The sequence below is a fragment of the Bombina bombina genome, chromosome 1 (assembly GCF_027579735.1).
Source record: "Bombina bombina isolate aBomBom1 chromosome 1, aBomBom1.pri, whole genome shotgun sequence".
Classification (NCBI taxonomy): domain Eukaryota; kingdom Metazoa; phylum Chordata; class Amphibia; order Anura; family Bombinatoridae; genus Bombina; species Bombina bombina.
The window spans coordinates 549,500,033-549,517,238 of record NC_069499.1 but is presented as its reverse complement, the minus strand read 5'-3'; the positions used below and the strand labels follow the sequence as shown (position 1 = coordinate 549,517,238).

The 17,206-nt window shown below is 40.2% G+C and overlaps 1 protein-coding gene across 1 annotated transcript in view; it reads right to left on the bottom strand.

Annotated features, from left to right (window-relative positions):
* The window catches only part of MPP4 (MAGUK p55 scaffold protein 4), a 127,552-nt gene that overhangs the window by 27,613 nt on the left and 82,733 nt on the right, over positions 1 to 17,206 (bottom strand). The window contains exon 17 of the mRNA XM_053698698.1: positions 10,797 to 10,877. Within this exon, the coding sequence (XP_053554673.1) occupies positions 10,797 to 10,877 (81 nt within the window). The remainder of the gene's footprint in view (positions 1 to 10,796; positions 10,878 to 17,206) is intronic.

Here is a 17,206-nt window from a genome sequence, read left to right as displayed (position 1 = left end):
AAGACATTTTGGCGCCAGATATTCCACTTCTAGATATCTACTGCCATCTATTGGACTCTGGAGGTAACTGCAGCTACACATATATTATGTCTCAAAGCCCTGCAATATATACATTCCATTACTCTCTGTATTTGTTACTTTCATTTGCCAACTGCCAATTTATTTCAAAATTACTTATGCAAAATTAAACACAATATAAAAAGCATATACAAAAAGGAATAAGCTCTATGCTATTAGGATACATTCTAGATAATAGAGGCTTATAATAAGAAAATCATACCACATTATAAAAATACAGTTAGATCGTAATCTTTATTAAGGCCTTTAGGTCTGAGTGTTTCCAATCTGTGTATCCATTGCACTTCTCTCTGTTTCAAGAGTAGCTCCATTATCAAAGGTGATTTATTTTACCATCCACACAATGAAAAAAAAACAAAATTTATGCTTACCTGATAAATTTATTTCTCTTGTGGTGTATCCAGTCCACGGATTCATCCATTACTTGTGGGATATTCTCCTTCCCAACAGGAAGCTGCAAGAGGATCACCCACAGCAGAGCTGTCTATATAGCTCCTCCCCTAACTGCCACCTCCCAGTCATTCGACCGAAGACAAGCAAGAGAAAGGAGAAACTATAGGGTGCAGTGGTGACTGTAGTTTAAAAATAAAAAACACCTGCCTTAAAATGACAGGATGGACATGAAAATGGACTGGATACACCACAAGAGAAATAAATTTATCAGGTAAGCATAAATTTTGTTTTCTCTTGTAAGGTGTATCCAGTCCACGGATTCATCCATTACTTGTGGGATACCAATACCAAAGCTATAGGACACGGATGAAGGGAGGGACAAGGCAGACGCTTAAACGGAAGGCACCACTGCCTGTAAGACCTTTCTCCCAAAAATAGCCTCCGAAGAAGCAAAAGTATCAAATTTGTAGAATTTAGAAAAAGTATGAAGCGAAGACCAAGTCGCCGCCTTACAAATCTGTTCAACAGAAGCCTCATTTTTAAAAGCCCATGTGGAAGCCACCGCTATAGTGGAATGAGCTGTAATTCTTTCAGGAGGCTGCTGGCCAGCAGTCTCATAAGCTAAGCAGATTATACTTCTTAACCAAAAAGAAAGAGAAGTTGCTGAAGCCTTTTGGCCTTTCCTCTGTCAGAGTGAACCACGTCAAGATTGTGTAATAGACAATCCTTCTTTGAAGAAGGATTAGGACACAGTGACGGAACAACAATCTGATTGATATTCTTATTAGATAACACCTTACGAATAAACCCAGGTTTGGTACGCAATACTACCTTATCTGCATGGAAGATCAGATAAGAGGAATCACACTGCAAGGCAGATAACTCTGAAACTCTTCGAGCCGAAGAGATAGCTACCAAAAACAGAACTTTCCAAGATAAAAGCTTGATATCTATGGAATGCAGAGGTTCAAACGGAACCCCTTGAAGAACTTTAAGAACTAAATTTAAACTCCATGGCGGAGCAACAGGTTTAAAAACAGGCTTGATTCTAACTAAAGCCTGACAAAACGCCCGCCAGACGCTTGTGCAAAAGAATAGACAGAGCAGAAATCTGTCCCTTTAAGGAACTAGCTGACAATCCCTTCTCCAATCCTTCTTGGAGAAAAGATAATATCCTGGGAATCCTGACTTTACTCCATGAGTAACTCTTGGATTCACACCAATGAAGATATTTACACCATATCTTATGATAGATTTTCCTGGTGACAGGCTTTCGAGCCTGAATTAAGGTATCAATGACCGACTCAGAAAAACCACGCTTTGATAAAATCAAGCGTTCAATCTCCAAGCAGTCAGACGCAGAGAAATTAGATTTGGATGTTTGAAGGGACCTTGAAGTAGAAGGTCCTGCCTCAGCGGCAGAGTCCATGGTGGAAAGGATGACATGTCCACCAGATCTGCATACCAAGTCCTGTGTGGCCACGCAGGAGCTATCAAAATCACCGAAGCGCTCTCCTACTTGATCTTGGCAATCAGACGAGGGAGCAGAGGAAATGGTGGAAACACATAAGCCAGGCTGAAGGACCAGGGCGCTGCTAGAGCATCTATCAGTGCTGCCTGGGGATCCCTTGACCTAGACCCGTAACAAGGAAGTTTGGCGTTCTGATGAGACGCCATGAGATCCAGTTCTGGTTTGCCCCATAGTTGAATCAGCTGGGCAAATACCTCCGGATGGAGCTCCCACTCCCCCGGATGAAAAGTCTGCCGACTTAGAAAATCCGCCTCCCAGTTCTCTACTCCTGGGATATGGATAGCTGAGAGATGGCAAGAGTGAACCTCTGCCCATAGAATTAACTTTGAAACCTCCAACATTGCTCCTTGTTCCCCCCTGATGGTTGATATAGGCTACAGTCGTGATGTTGTCCGACTGAAATCTGATGAACCTGACCGCAGCTAGCTGAGGCCAAGCCTGAAGAGCATTGAATATCGCTCTTAGTTCCAGAATGTTTATCGGAAGGAGTGCCTCCTCCTGAGTCCACGAGGCTTGAGCCTTCAGGGAGTTCCAGACTGCACCTCAGCCCAGAAGGCTGGCATCTGTCATTACTATAGTCCAATCTGGCCTGCGGAAGCTCATCCCCTTGGAAAGATGGACCCGAGATAGCCACCAGAGAAGAGAATCCCTGGTTTCTTGATCCAGATTTAGTAGAGGGGACAAATCTGTGTAATCCCCATTCCACTGACTGAGCATGCAAAGTTGCAGCAGTCTGAGATGTAGGCGGGCAAATGGTACGATGTCCATTGCCGCTACCATTAAACCGATTACATCCATACACTGAGCCACTGAAGGACGAGAAGTGGAATAAAGAACACGGCAAGAGTCTAGAAGTTTTGACAATCTGGCCTTCGTTAGGTAAATCTTCATTTCTACCGAATCTATCAGAGTCCCTAGGAATTAAACTTTTGTTAGAGATGATAGAGAACTCTTTTCTTCGTTCACCTTCCACCCATGGGACCTCAGAAATGACAGAACAATGTCCGTATGGGACCTGGCGATTTGAAAAGTCGACGCCTGTATCAGAATGTCGTCTAAGTAAGGGGCTACTGCTATACCCCGCGGCCTTAGGACCGCTAGGAGGGACCCTAGAACCTTTGTAAAGATTCTTGGTGCCGTGGCCAACCCGAAGGGAAGAGCCACAAACTGGTAGTGCCTGTCTAGAAAGGCAAACCTGAGAAAACGATGATGATCTTTGTGTATCGGGATGTGAAGATAAGCATCCTTTAAGTCTACGGTAGTCATATATTGACTCTCCTGGATCATAGGAAGGATGGTTCGAATAGTCTCCATCTTGAAGGATGGGACTCTGAGAAATTTGTTTAAGATCTTGAGATCTAAGATTGGTCTGAATGTTCCCTCTTTCTTGGGAACTACAAACAGATTTGAATAGAAGCCCTGCCCCTGTTCCTCCTGCGGAACTGGGTGGATCACTCCCATAACTAGGAGGTCTTGAACACAATGTAAGAATGCCTCTCTCTTTATCTGGTTTGCAGATAAATGTGAGAGATGAAATCTCCCTTTTGGGGGAGAGGTTTTGAATTCCAGAAGATAACCCTTGGACACAATTTCCAATGCCAAGGGATCCTGGACATCTCTTGCCCAAGCCTGGGCGAAGAGAGAGAGTCTGCCCCCTACTAGATCCGTTTCCGGATCGGGGGCTGCTCCTTCATGCTGTCTTAGAGGCAGCAGCAGGCTTTTTGGCCTGTTTCCCCTTGTTCCAAGCCTGGTTAGGTCTCCAGACCGGCTTAGACTGGGCAAAAGTTCCCTCTTGTTTTGTGTTAGAGGAAGTTGAAGCTGCGCCACTCTTGAAGTTTCGAAAGGGCCGAAAACTAGACTGTTTGGTCCTTAATTTGTTGGATCTATCTTGAGGAAGGGCGTGACTTTTCCTCCAGTGATGTCAGAAATGATCTCCTTCAGTCCAGGTCCGAATAGGGTCTGTCCTTTGAAGGGAATGTTGAGAAGTTTAGACTTTGAAGTCACGTCAGCTGACCAGGATTTAAGCCATAGCGCCCTACGCGCCTGAATTGCAAAACCTGAATTTTTAGCCGTTAGCTTGGTTAAATGAACAACGGCGTCAGAAACAAATGAATTGGCTAGCTTAAGAGCCTTAAGCTTGTCAATAATATCTTCCAACGGGGTTTCAACCTGTAGAGCCTCCTCTAGAGACTCAAACCAGAAAGCCGCAGCAGCAGTGACTGGGGCAATGCATGCAAGAGGCTGGAGAATAAAACCTTGTTGAATAAAAATGTTCTTAAGGTAACCCTCTAATTTTGTATCCATTGGATCTAGAAAAGCACAACTGTCCTCGACAGGGATAGTGGTACGCTTAGCTAGAGTAGAAACTGCTCCCTCCACCTTAGGGACCATCTGCCATAAGTCCCGTGTAGCGGCGTCTATAGGAAACATCTTTTTAAAAACAGGAGGGGGAGAGAACGGTACACCTGGTCTATCCCATTCCTTAGAAATAATTTCAGAAAACCTCTTAGGGATTGGAAAAACATCAGTATAAGTAGGTACTGCATAGTATTTATCTAATCTACATAATTTCTCTGGGACTACAATAGTGTCACAGTCGTCCAGAGTTGCTAAGACCTCCCTGAGCAATATGCGGAGGTGCTCAAGCTTAAATTTAAATGTAGACATATCAGAATCAGGTTGAAGTATCTTCCCTGAATCAGAAAAATCACCCACAGATTGAAGCTCCCCTGCTTCAGCTTCAGTACATTGTGAGGGTGTATCAGAGATAGCCACTAAAGTGTCAGAGAGCTCTGTATTTATTCTAGTCCCAGAGCTGTCTCGCTTTCCTTGCAATCCTGGCAGTTTAGATAATACCTCTGTAAGGGTATGATTCATAACTGCCGCCATGTCTTGCAAGGTATACGCAATGGGCGTGCTAGATGTACTTGGCATCCCCTGAGCAGGATTTATAGGTTCTGACACGTGGGGAGAGTTAAACGGCATAACTTCCTCCTTGTCAATTTCTTCTGGTGATAAATTTTTTAAAGCCAGAATATGGTCTTTGTAATCTATAGTAAAATCAGTGCATTTGGTACACATTCTAAGAGGGGGTTCCACAATGGCTTCTAAACATAATGAACAATGAGTTTCCTCTATGTCAGACATGTTTAAACAGACTAGTAATGAGACCAGCAAGCTTGGAAAACACTTTAATAACTGTGAACAAGCAAAAAATAAAACGGTACTGTGCCTTTAAGAGAAAAAAACAATCACAGAAACTGCAAAACAGTGAAAAAAGCAGTAAAATCTACGAAATTTTTACAGTGTGTATAATAGACTGAAACAGCATTGCAACCACTTGCAAATGGATGATTAACCCCTTAGTTTCAAAACCGGATAAAAAAAACGATATATATACCAAAAAGACACAAAAACCCTGTAGAGAGGTCCTATATGTTCAGGGGACTCCTTCAGGGAAGCTGGATGTCTCAAGCTGCAAAAACTACTGCGCAATTTAGGCGCAAAAATAGGCCCCTCCCAACCTGTACTCACAGTGAGAGGGCCTTAAAAAAACTATCCCTAGGCAAAATCTAGTCAGCCATGTGGAAAACTGGGCCCCAGAATAAAGTTTTATCACCAAATTGTAATAAACGTTTATATACCTCAAGCAAACGTTATATCTATTCAGTAATGAGAGTAAATAACAAAAATATTACCCTTTACAGCAAGCATGATACCAGTCGTTATTAAATCACTGTAATCAGGCTTACCTTAAATAAATCCGGTATTGTCAGCATTTTCTAGCTTATCATCTCTCTAGAAAAATTTAAAACTACACATACCTCAGAGCAGGAGACCCTGCACGCTATTCCCCCAGCTGAAGTTACCCATCTCTTCAGTTATGTGTGAGAACAGCAGTGGATCTTAGTTACAAACCACTAAGATCATCAAAAAAACACAGGCAGACTCTTCTTCAACTTTCTGCCTGAGGCTAAAATAGTACAACTCCGGTACCATTTGAAAATAATAAACTTTTGATTGAAGATAAACTACATTAATGCACCACATCTCTCTAGCTACTTCCCTTGTCGAGAGCTGCAAGAGAATGACTGGGAGGTGGCAGTTAGGGGAGGAGCTATATAGACAGCTCTGCTGTGGGTGATCCTCTTGCAGCTTCCTGTTGGGAAGGAGAATATTCCACAAGTAATGGATGAATCCGTGGACTGGATACACCTTACAAGAGAAAGTACAACATTAATAATTTCTTTACATGTGAATCAAAATGTGTTATCTATTTGATCTAATGCCCTTTTTCTCTAATCTATTTAGGTGAAACCACCAGAAAAATAAGGGATAGATTGAGCCAGCATAGGTCAAATATTAGATGTGGCAACCTAGAGACCCCCTTATCAGCACACTTTATGGACAAGGGACATCAAATCAGTCAGTTAAGTTGGCAGGTCATAGACCACGTAGGGCCACAAAGAAGTGGAATGGATAGGGAAAAACTCTTGAAACAGAGAGAAGTGCAATGGGAAACACTCAGACCTAAAGGCCTTAATAAAGATTACGATCTAACTGTATTTTTATAATGTGGTATGATTTTCTTATTATAAGCCTCTATTATCTAGAATGTATCCTAATAGCATAGAGCATATTCCTTTTTGTATATGCTTTTTATATTGTGTTTAATTTTGCATAAGTAATTTTGAAACAATTTGGCAGTTGGCGATGAAAGTAACAAATACAGAGAGTTTAGAGAGTTTTTACAACCATTTATTATATTATGACTGCACAAATAGTATGTAAATAATTTCAGTAAGAACCTCAAAGTTTGGCAGCAAAACTGTGGCATGCAATATACCAAAATGAGCCCAAATCAATAACTTTGGGTTGCCTACTTATATATATATATATATATATACACACACACACACTATATACACAGTCCTGCCCCAGAACTCAAAGATAGGTAGCCTTCTGGAAGACAAACATTCCACCCTACCTGAGCAGAATGCTCTCCCGGGCTGTTCCCACCTCCCATAACCTCCGATCCAGTACCAGCACATTATTTAGTCTGCCTCCATAAAAAAAGAAAGCCGCTCGATCCTCCTTTTCCTACAGAGCACCACAATTATGGAACGACCTCCCGCACACTTTACAACCTTCCCCAAGTCTAAAATCCTTTAAGAGATCCCTCGCTACATATCTCAAAACAGAATGCACCTGTCATGGTTCATTATATATTTCCTACCTGTTCCATGTTAAATTTTGCATATATTATGTATTAATATTGTTTTTGTATTTTATTCTACCCTATTGTATCAATGCAATGTTTTGTGGACCCAGGACATACTTGAAAACAAGAGAAATCTCAATGTATCCTTCCTGTTAAAATATTTTATAAATAATAAAATTATATATATATATATATATATATATATATATATATATATATATATATATATATATATACACACACACACATATAATGAGCATTAATTTAGAAGTTTTATTTCCTCCTTTAAGATTAATTGAATACATGGGTACACTACTAAATGTGACATCCTAACATAAAGGGACAGTCTAGTCCAAAACAAACTTATTATTCAGATAGGGCATGCCATTTTAAACAATTTTCCAATTTACTTCTATCACCAATTTTGCTTTGTTCTCTTGGTATTCTTAGTTGAAAGCTAAATCTAGGAAGTTCATATGCTAATTTCTAAGTCCTTGAAGGCCACCTCTTAGCTCATGCATGTGGAGTTCCTAGGAGCCCGCACTGATTGGCTAAAATGCAAGCCTGTCAAAAGAACTGAAATAAGGGGGCAGTTTGCTTAGATACAAGATAATCACAGAGGTAAAAAGTGTATTAATATAACTGTGCTGGTTATGCAAAACTAGGGAATGGGTAATAAAGGGATTATCTATCTTTTAAAACAATAAATATGCTGGTGTAGACTGTCCCTTTAAGAGTAATACACATGGTTCCAATTATAAAGTGATTGTGACTTACTATCTATTTATTTTAATATCTTAAATGGTATTAAACTTATCATCATGTATTAATACAATGTCTCTTTAAACAACATTTTTGTCAGCAGTTTTTTTTATTTTTTATATTGCAGTATAATTTGTAGCTAAGGTCAAGAAATGTCTTCAGCACCATATTTTGTGGTTCTTTATCATTTGAGCTACTATTTGATTTAGCTCTAAAAACCACAATCTGTATACAAAAAAACTAAAGCGACACTAAAGTCAAAGTTAAACTTTCAGGATTGATATAGCACATGCAATTAAAGACAAAAACATTTTCTAGTTCAGTTTCTTTATCAAGAGCTCACAGTGCATATGTATAAGAGTCTGTGATTTGCTGATTGCCGTCAGATGACATGGGGTGGGAAATTAAAGGAAAATTTGTAATTTGCCAGAAGAAATAATCTTTTTTATTGTATTGTATTTTTATTATGCATTTGTTCATTGTGCAATAGTACTAAATCGAGTGGTCTTTTAAGTAGTGTAAGCGCTGGGGTGATACTGTTACAACACCTAGAACAGCAGATGCATTTGAATAATGGCTGCATGTGGTGACTAGGAATGATTTAACCCCTTAATGACCACATCACTTTTCCATTTTCTGTCCGTTTGGGACCAAGGCTATTTTTACATTTTTGAGGTGTTTGTGTTTAGCTGTAATTTTCCTCTTACTCATTTACTGTACCCACACATATTATATACCGTTTTTCTCGCCATTAAATGGACTTTCTAAAGATACCATTATTTTCATCATATCTTATAATTTACTATAAAAAAAATTATAAAATATGAGGAAAAAATGGAAAAAAACACACTTTTTCTAACTTTGACCCCCAAAATCTGTTACACATCTACAACCACCAAAAAACACCCATGCTAAATAGTTTCTAAATTTTGTCCTGAGTTTAGAAATACCCAATGTTTACATGTTCTTTGCTTTTTTTGTAAACTATAGGGCCATAAATACAAGTAGCACTTTGCTATTTCCAAACCATTTCTTTTCAAAATTAGCGATAGTTACATTAGAGCACTGATATCTTTCAGGAATCTCTGAATATCCATTGACATGTATATATTTTTTTTTAGTAGACAACCCAAAGTATTGATCTAGGCCCATTTTGGTATATTTCATGCCACCATTTCACCGCCAAATGCAATCAAATAGAAAAAATTGTTCACTTTTCACAAATTTTTTCACAAACTTTTGGTTTCTAACTTAAATTATTTACAAACAGCTTGTGCAATTATGGCATAAATGGTTGTAAATTCTTCTCTGGGATCCCTTTTGTTCAGAAATAGCAGACATATATGACTTTGGTGTTGCTTTTTGGTAATTAGAAGGCCGCTAAATGCCACTGCGCACCACACGTGTATTATGCCCAGCAGTGAAGGGGTTAATTAGGGAGCATGTAGGGAGCTTTTTGGGGTAGTTTTAGCTTTAGTGTAGTGTAGTAGACAACCCCAAGTATTGATCTAGGCCAATTTTGGTATATTTCATGCCACCATTTCACCGCTAAATGCGATCAAATTAAAAGAAACGTTAATTTTTTCTCAATTTTAGGTTTCTCACTGAAATTATTTACAAACACCTTCTGCAATTATGGCACAAATGGTTGTAAATGCTTCTCTGGGATCCCCTTTGTTCAGAAATAGCAGACATATATGGCTTTGGCATTGCTTTTTGGTAATTAGAAGGCCTCTAAATGCCGCTGCGCATCACACGTGTATTATGGCTAGCAGTGAAGGGGTTAATTATGTAGCTTGTAGGGAGCTTGCAGGGTTAATTTTAGCTTTAGTGTAGAGCTCAGCCTCCCACCTGAAACATCAGACCCCCTGATCCCTCCCAAACAGCTCTCTTCCCTCCCCCACCCCACAATTGTCCCCGCCATCTTAAGTACTGGCAGAAACTCTGCCAGTACTAAAATAAAAGGTATTTGGCCCTTTTTTAAAAAAAAAAAAAAAGCATATTTACATATGCTGATGTGTAGGATCCCCCCTTAGACCCCAACCTCACTGATCCCCCACCATACTGCTCTCTAACCCTTCCCCTCTGCAATAATGGGCGCCATCTTGGGTACTGGCAGCTGTCTGCCAGTACCCAGTTTTGTAACAAAATGAGCCTTTTTTTTTTTTAAATTCCCTTTTCTGTAGTGTAGCTTTCCCCCCCCACCGAGACCAACCCCCAACCCCTTCCAAAACCCTTAGATTGCATTTAAGTTTTTTTTTTTTTTACTTTTTAACTTTTTTTTTTCTGTAGTGTAGCGGTTCCCACCCGCTCCCGCCCCGTGCACGCGCCCGCCCACCACCCCCGTGCACGCGCGCGCTCCCGTGCGCGCCCCCGTAGCTCCCGCCCCCCGATCCCGCCCCCCTCCACTCCACATAGCGCACCGATGGCCGCCACCCGCCTCCCACGTAAGCTCCCACCCACCAACGATACCGGCCATCGATGTCCGGTGCAGAGAGGGCCACAGAGTGGCTCTCTCTGCATCGGATGGCCAAGGGGGGTTATTGCAGGATGCCTCCATATCGAGGCATCACTGCAATAACCGGAAAGCAGCTGGAAGCGAGCAGGATCGCTTCCAGCTGCTTTCCACACCGAGGACGTGCAGGGTACGTTCTCAGGCATTAACTGCCTTTTTTTTGAGGACGTACCCTGCACGTCCTCGGTCGTTAAGGGGTTAATGGCTCTTTTTTTCCTCATGAGCAAAACATGATGTCCAATTTCATCACAACCTGATTTTGTTTCTTCTAATTTTGAAATAAAAGTTTTACCTACGTGGTACAGGACTTTGAAATGTGTAGGGGTTTTGACATATCAGCAGTCTCCTCAGCTCGTTAACTCCAACTCCTGAAGGACCTACATTGTAATAAAACAAAACGCAAATTACTTCATTATTTGTTTCATAACTCCTAATAGTGATGCTTATAGATTTGTTGTCAAGCAAGGTCTCTTACTGTTTTATACCCTTATGATTGTAATATACCTTTGTATAGCGCTGTGTAAACTGTTGATGCTTTATAAATAAACAATAATATTAAGCATGAATTTGAGGGGCTAATTTGGGATGCTACAAACAGCAAGTGTAGTGACAACATTGATTATTAGGCCCAAAATTGTATTGTTTTGTTTATTTTTTTATTTATTTTTTATTTTCAATACGAATATTGCATTTTGTCCCTCTTTCTGCTGCATCATGCTGCAAAGTTGTCCTAGTTCTTATCAGGCTTTGGCTTTACAGAAGAGGAGTGAGCTTTGGGGACACAAGTTGTGTGTGGGTCAGCGTGAGTGTCATGGATATATTAATGGGATGGCGCCTAGTGGCTGTCTCTTTCAGATGAGATGTCATTATGTGTATATAATTGTGTCAAACAGTTTTTGGAGAAATTAAAGACAGTGATTAGAAATGAGCATTGGAATATGACAAATATATAAATTATGGGGGAAGAAGATAACATGCGGTCAACTTGGACGACATATAGGGTTGGGGAATGAAATGTGTTGTAAGGAGATTAACATGATGGTGAAATGTAAAATATGGGGGTGAAATATGGAGGTGAGAGATCTAATAACATATGGGAAGGGAGATGTTGTGTGGGTGTAATATGGTGAAGCTTAAATATATTTTGTAGTAAATAAAGGGAGAAAAAGAAAATGTGCTCTTAATGTGAGCATATTAGTGAGCCATTGGAGTGCGGCTGCTATTTGTGTGTATGTAACTGATAACTTTGTGTGCAGTTTGTGTCTTTGTGCCTAATCTTTATTATGGTACAAGAGTGTAGTAGAATGAAAAGAAGCATCACAGAGGCGTCTGTTAAGTTCTCACAATTAGAGAGGAACGTGGTAAGGGCGAGCAAGAAAGGGAAAGAGGCTGTAATTTCCCAACCTTTATCAGCTTCTCTTTCCCTTCCCATTTCTGCTCATGTTTCAGCTCTTACCAGATTTCACTTCTACCCAACTCCTTCCTTTCTTCCTACTGATTGTTCCTCATTTCTCTTCCTACCCCCTATACTGATGACTCTCCCTATCACTTCCCACCCCCTATACTGATTACTCTCCCTATCACTTCCTACCCCCTATACTGATTACTCTCCCTATCACTTCCTACCCCCTATACTGATTACTCTCCCTATCACTTCCTACCCCCATACTGATTACTCTCCCTATCACTTCCTACCCCCTATACTGATTACTCCCCCTATCACTTCCTACCCCCCATATACTGATTACTCTCCCTATCACTTCCTACCCCCCTATACTGATTACTCTCCCTATCACTTCCTACCCCCCTATACTGATTACTCTCCCTATCACTTCCTACCCCCTATACTGATTACTCTCCCTATCACTTCCTACCCCCCATACTGATTAATCTCCCTATCACTTCCTACCCCCCATATACTGATTACTCTCCCTATCACTTCCTACCCCCTATACTGATTATTCTCCCTATCACTTCCTACCCCCCTATACCGATTACTCTCCCTATCACTTCCTACTCCCTATACTGATTACTCTCCCTATCACTTCCTACCCCCCATACTGATTACTCTCCCTATCACTTCCTACCCCTTATACTGATTACTCTCCCTATCACTTCCTACTCCCTATACTGATTACTCTCCCAATCACTTCCTACCCCCTATACTGATTACTCTCCCTATCACTTCCTACCCCCTATACTGATTACTCTCCCTATCACTTCCTACCCCCCTATACTGATTACTCTCCCTATCACTTCCTACCCCCCTATACTGATTACTCTCCCTATCACTTCCTACCCCCTATACTGATTACTCTCCCTATCACTTCCTACTCCCTATACTGATTACTCTCCCAATCACTTCCTACCCCCTATACTGATTACTCTCCCTATCACTTCCTACCCCCCTATACTGATTACTCTCCCTATCACTTCCTACCCCCTATACTGATTACTCTCCCTATCCCCATACTGATTACTCTCCCTATCACTTCCTACCCCCCTATACTGATTACTCTCCCTATCACTTCCTACCCCCTATACTGATTACTCTCCCTATCACTTCCTACCCCCATACTGATTACTCTCCCTATCACTTCCTACCCCCTATACTGATTACTCTCCCTATCACTTCCTACCCCCCTATACCGATTACTCTCCCTATCACTTCCTACTCCCTATACTGATTACTCTCCCTATCACTTCCTACCCCCCATACTGATTACTCTCCCTATCACTTCCTACCCCTTATACTGATTACTCTCCCTATCACTTCCTACTCCCTATACTGATTACTCTCCCAATCACTTCCTACCCCCTATACTGATTACTCTCCCTATCACTTCCTACCCCCTATACTGATTACTCTCCCTATCACTTCCTACCCCCCTATACTGATTACTCTCCCTATCACTTCCTACCCCCCTATACTGATTACTATCCCTATCACTTCCTACCCCCTATACTGATTACTCTCCCTATCACTTCCTACTCCCTATACTGATTACTCTCCCAATCACTTCCTACCCCCTATACTGATTACTCTCCCTATCACTTCCTACCCCCCTATACTGATTACTCTCCCTATCACTTCCTACCCCCTATACTGATTACTCTCCCTATCACTTCCTACCCCCCATACTGATTACTCTCCCTATCACTTCCTACCCCCCTATACTGATTACTCTCCCTATCACTTCCTACCCCCCGTATACTGATTACTCTCCCTATCACTTCCTACCCCCTATACTGATTACTCTCCCTATCACTTCCTACCCCCCATACTGATTACTCTCCCTATCACTTCCTACCCCCCTATACTGACTACTCTCCCTATCACTTCCTACCCCCTATACTGATTACTCTCCCTATCACTTCCTACCCCCTATACTGATTACTCTCCCTATCACTTCCTACCCCCTATACTGATTACTCTCCCTATCACTTTCTACCCTCTATACTGATTACTCTCCCTATCACTTCCTACCCCCCTATACTGATTACTCTCCCTATCACTTCCTACCCCCCTATACTGATTACTCTCCCTATCACTTCCTACCCCCTATACTGATTACTCTCCCTATCACTTCCTACCCCTTATACTGATTACTCTCCCTATCACTTCCTACCCCCTATACTGATTACTCTCCCAATCACTTCCTACCCCCTATACTGATTACTCTCCCTATCACTTCCTACCCCCCATACTGATTACTCTCCCTATCACTTCCTACCCCCTATACTGATTACTCTCCCTATCACTTCCTACCCCCTATACTGATTACTCTCCCTATCACTTCCTACCCCCTATACTGATTACTCTCCCTATCACTTCCTACCCCCTATACTGATTACTCTTCCTATCACTTCCTACCCCCTATACTGATTACTCTTCCTATCACTTCCTACCCCCCATACTGATTATTCTCCCTATCACTTCCTACCCCCCTATACTGATTACTCTCCCTATCACTTCCTACCCCCTATACTGATTACTCTCCCTATCACTTCCTACCCACCTATACTGATTATTCTCCCTATTACTTCCTACCCCCCTATACTGATTACTCTCCCTATCACTTCCTACCCCCCTATACTGATTACTCTCCCTATCACTTCCTACCCCCCTATACTGATTACTCTCCCTATCACTTCCTACCCACCTATACTGATTACTCTCCCTATCACTTCCTACCCCCCTATACTGATTACTCTCCCTATCACTTCCTACCCCCTATACTGATTACTCTCCCTATCACTTCCTACCCACCTATACTGATTATTCTCCCTATCACTTCCTACCCCCCTATACTGATTACTCTCCCTATTACTTCCTACCCCCCTATACTGATTACTCTCCCTATCACTTCCTACCCCCCTATACTGATTACTCTCCCTATCACTTCCTACCCACCTATACTGATTACTCTCCCTATCACTTCCTACCCCCCTATACTGATTACTCTCCCTATCACTTCCTACCCCCTATACTGATTACTCTCCCTATCACTTCCTACCCACCTATACTGATTATTCTCCCTATCACTTCCTACCCCCCTATACTGATTACTCTCCCTATCACTTCCTACCCACCTATACTGATTATTCTCCCTATCACTTCCTACCCCCCTATACTGATTACTCTCCCTATCACTTCCTACTCCCCATATCTTGCTCTCCCTATTACTTCCTACTCTCCTATCCTGATTAATCTCTCTATTACTTTCTACTCCCCTATCCTAATTACTCCCCCTATTACTTCCTACTCCCCTATCTTGATTGCTCTCCATATTACTTCTAAATCCCTTTATTCCCTTTTCTGCCTTAACCTCTCTTGAGCTGTACTTTACTTTTTTCTCCACTTTTTGTCACCTCTATTCCCAGTTCACTTTCCACCTCATTTTCCAATTCAAAATGTAACTACTTTTTTAAAATAGTTTGCTATCTCTTTTCATGTTTTGCCTCTTTTTCCTTTTGCTTCATAGCAGTTACATATTTACTCAAATTATAATGAGATAGGTTCAAGAGATCTACTATAAGTATTAGACAATTGTCTTTACACATTTTTTTTCCTTTTGAGTCCCACTATCTCCCCTTAAAGGTCTCCCAATACATTTCTGATTTCCCCTGATAGTCTACATCATTGGTCTTCAAACTTGTCCTCAGGCCTCCCTAACAGGTCAGATTTTGAAGATATCTGAACTAGAGTACTGGCGAAATCAGCTCATTAGTAGGGATGGGTGAGTTGTTGTTGTTGTTTTTTTCAAATTTTGAATGTTTCTACAACATTCTAACATTTATTTAATATAATAGTATTTCTAATGCTTTCTTTAAATATAATATTGGATTTGAATTTTTTTAATAATTTGATTCAAATTATGCAATATTTGAAATAACTAAATTCAAATTTATATATTTGTATTAGTATTTCTAATGCTTTTTTAAAATGTAATATTCAAATTACGCAATATTCAAAATAGAAACATTCAAATTAATATATTTGTATCTATTATATATCAATTTACTAAATTCTTTACCACGTGAACCATTGAACTTCTGAATATTATTTGTTAAATCAAATGTTACATATTAAATTTCGAATGTGGATATCCAATCTAATTATCAACATTTCAAAACTGGAAATAACATTTGATTACCAAATTTTAATGGATTTAAATTCTTATCAACATTCGATTGTCCAAAACGAACATCCACAGGACTATTTGTTCTACCAAACAAATGACACTTTCTGCACATACGCTGGTTATATTACCTGCTCTCACCCAACGTAATCCTGAAAATATGGCCTGTTAGGGTGGCCCGAGGACAGATTTGAAAACCATTGATCTACATTATATAATTCATACCACCCTCGTTATTTATTTTGTAGGAAAGTTTCAAGTTTTGATGATTATAATGAAAATATGAGAAATGAAGTGTGATATATAAATATTGGCTCCTGTCTATAGTCTATAAAATGGAAGCATTATCTGATATGATTTTTACATCTATTATTATATTTAATAACTTGTGTGCAACAATTCTTGAACAAGTTGTGTGTGTTTTTGAAATATATGTGTAATCTTTACTGACAGGGTTAGGTATTAGATTTTTAGAATTGACATTTCTTTTTTTTACTTCTCATCTGTTTTCACTCATCCTTATTCCCACTTTTCTCTAGTTCTCTCCGGAAGCTTTTACTCACTCACTTCCCAATGTTTCCACCTAATTAATGGCATCTTTTTCTAAACACTTCAAAGCTTCTCCTCTTTCTTAAAGGGACAGTACACTGTAAAATTGTTTTTATATTTATGCATTTTCAGGTTTATTTGTGTATGTGAAGTAGCTGGTTTTGTGCTTTTAAACCACAGCCTATTACAATGGGTTGAGCTTCAGGTAATATCAGATCTCATTATGTTATCACTTTGTGTACACACACTTGCTTACTTATCTTATATTTGTCTGGAAAACCAAAGCTCAATACTTAGACAGAACAATGGAAAATTATAATTTTATTACTTAACTATCCTGCAATTTACTGAGAGTGTAATCTCTTCTGCTGGCTGTGTTTAATAAGGCAATTCAATAGCTGAAACTTCAGTATACAAACTTTTACTATAGGTGAGGATACCACAGGCTAAATCAGCAATTTCAAATGCCAAAAAGGGTAAAGGAGCTCTTTGTAAACAATTAAATACACTGCAGC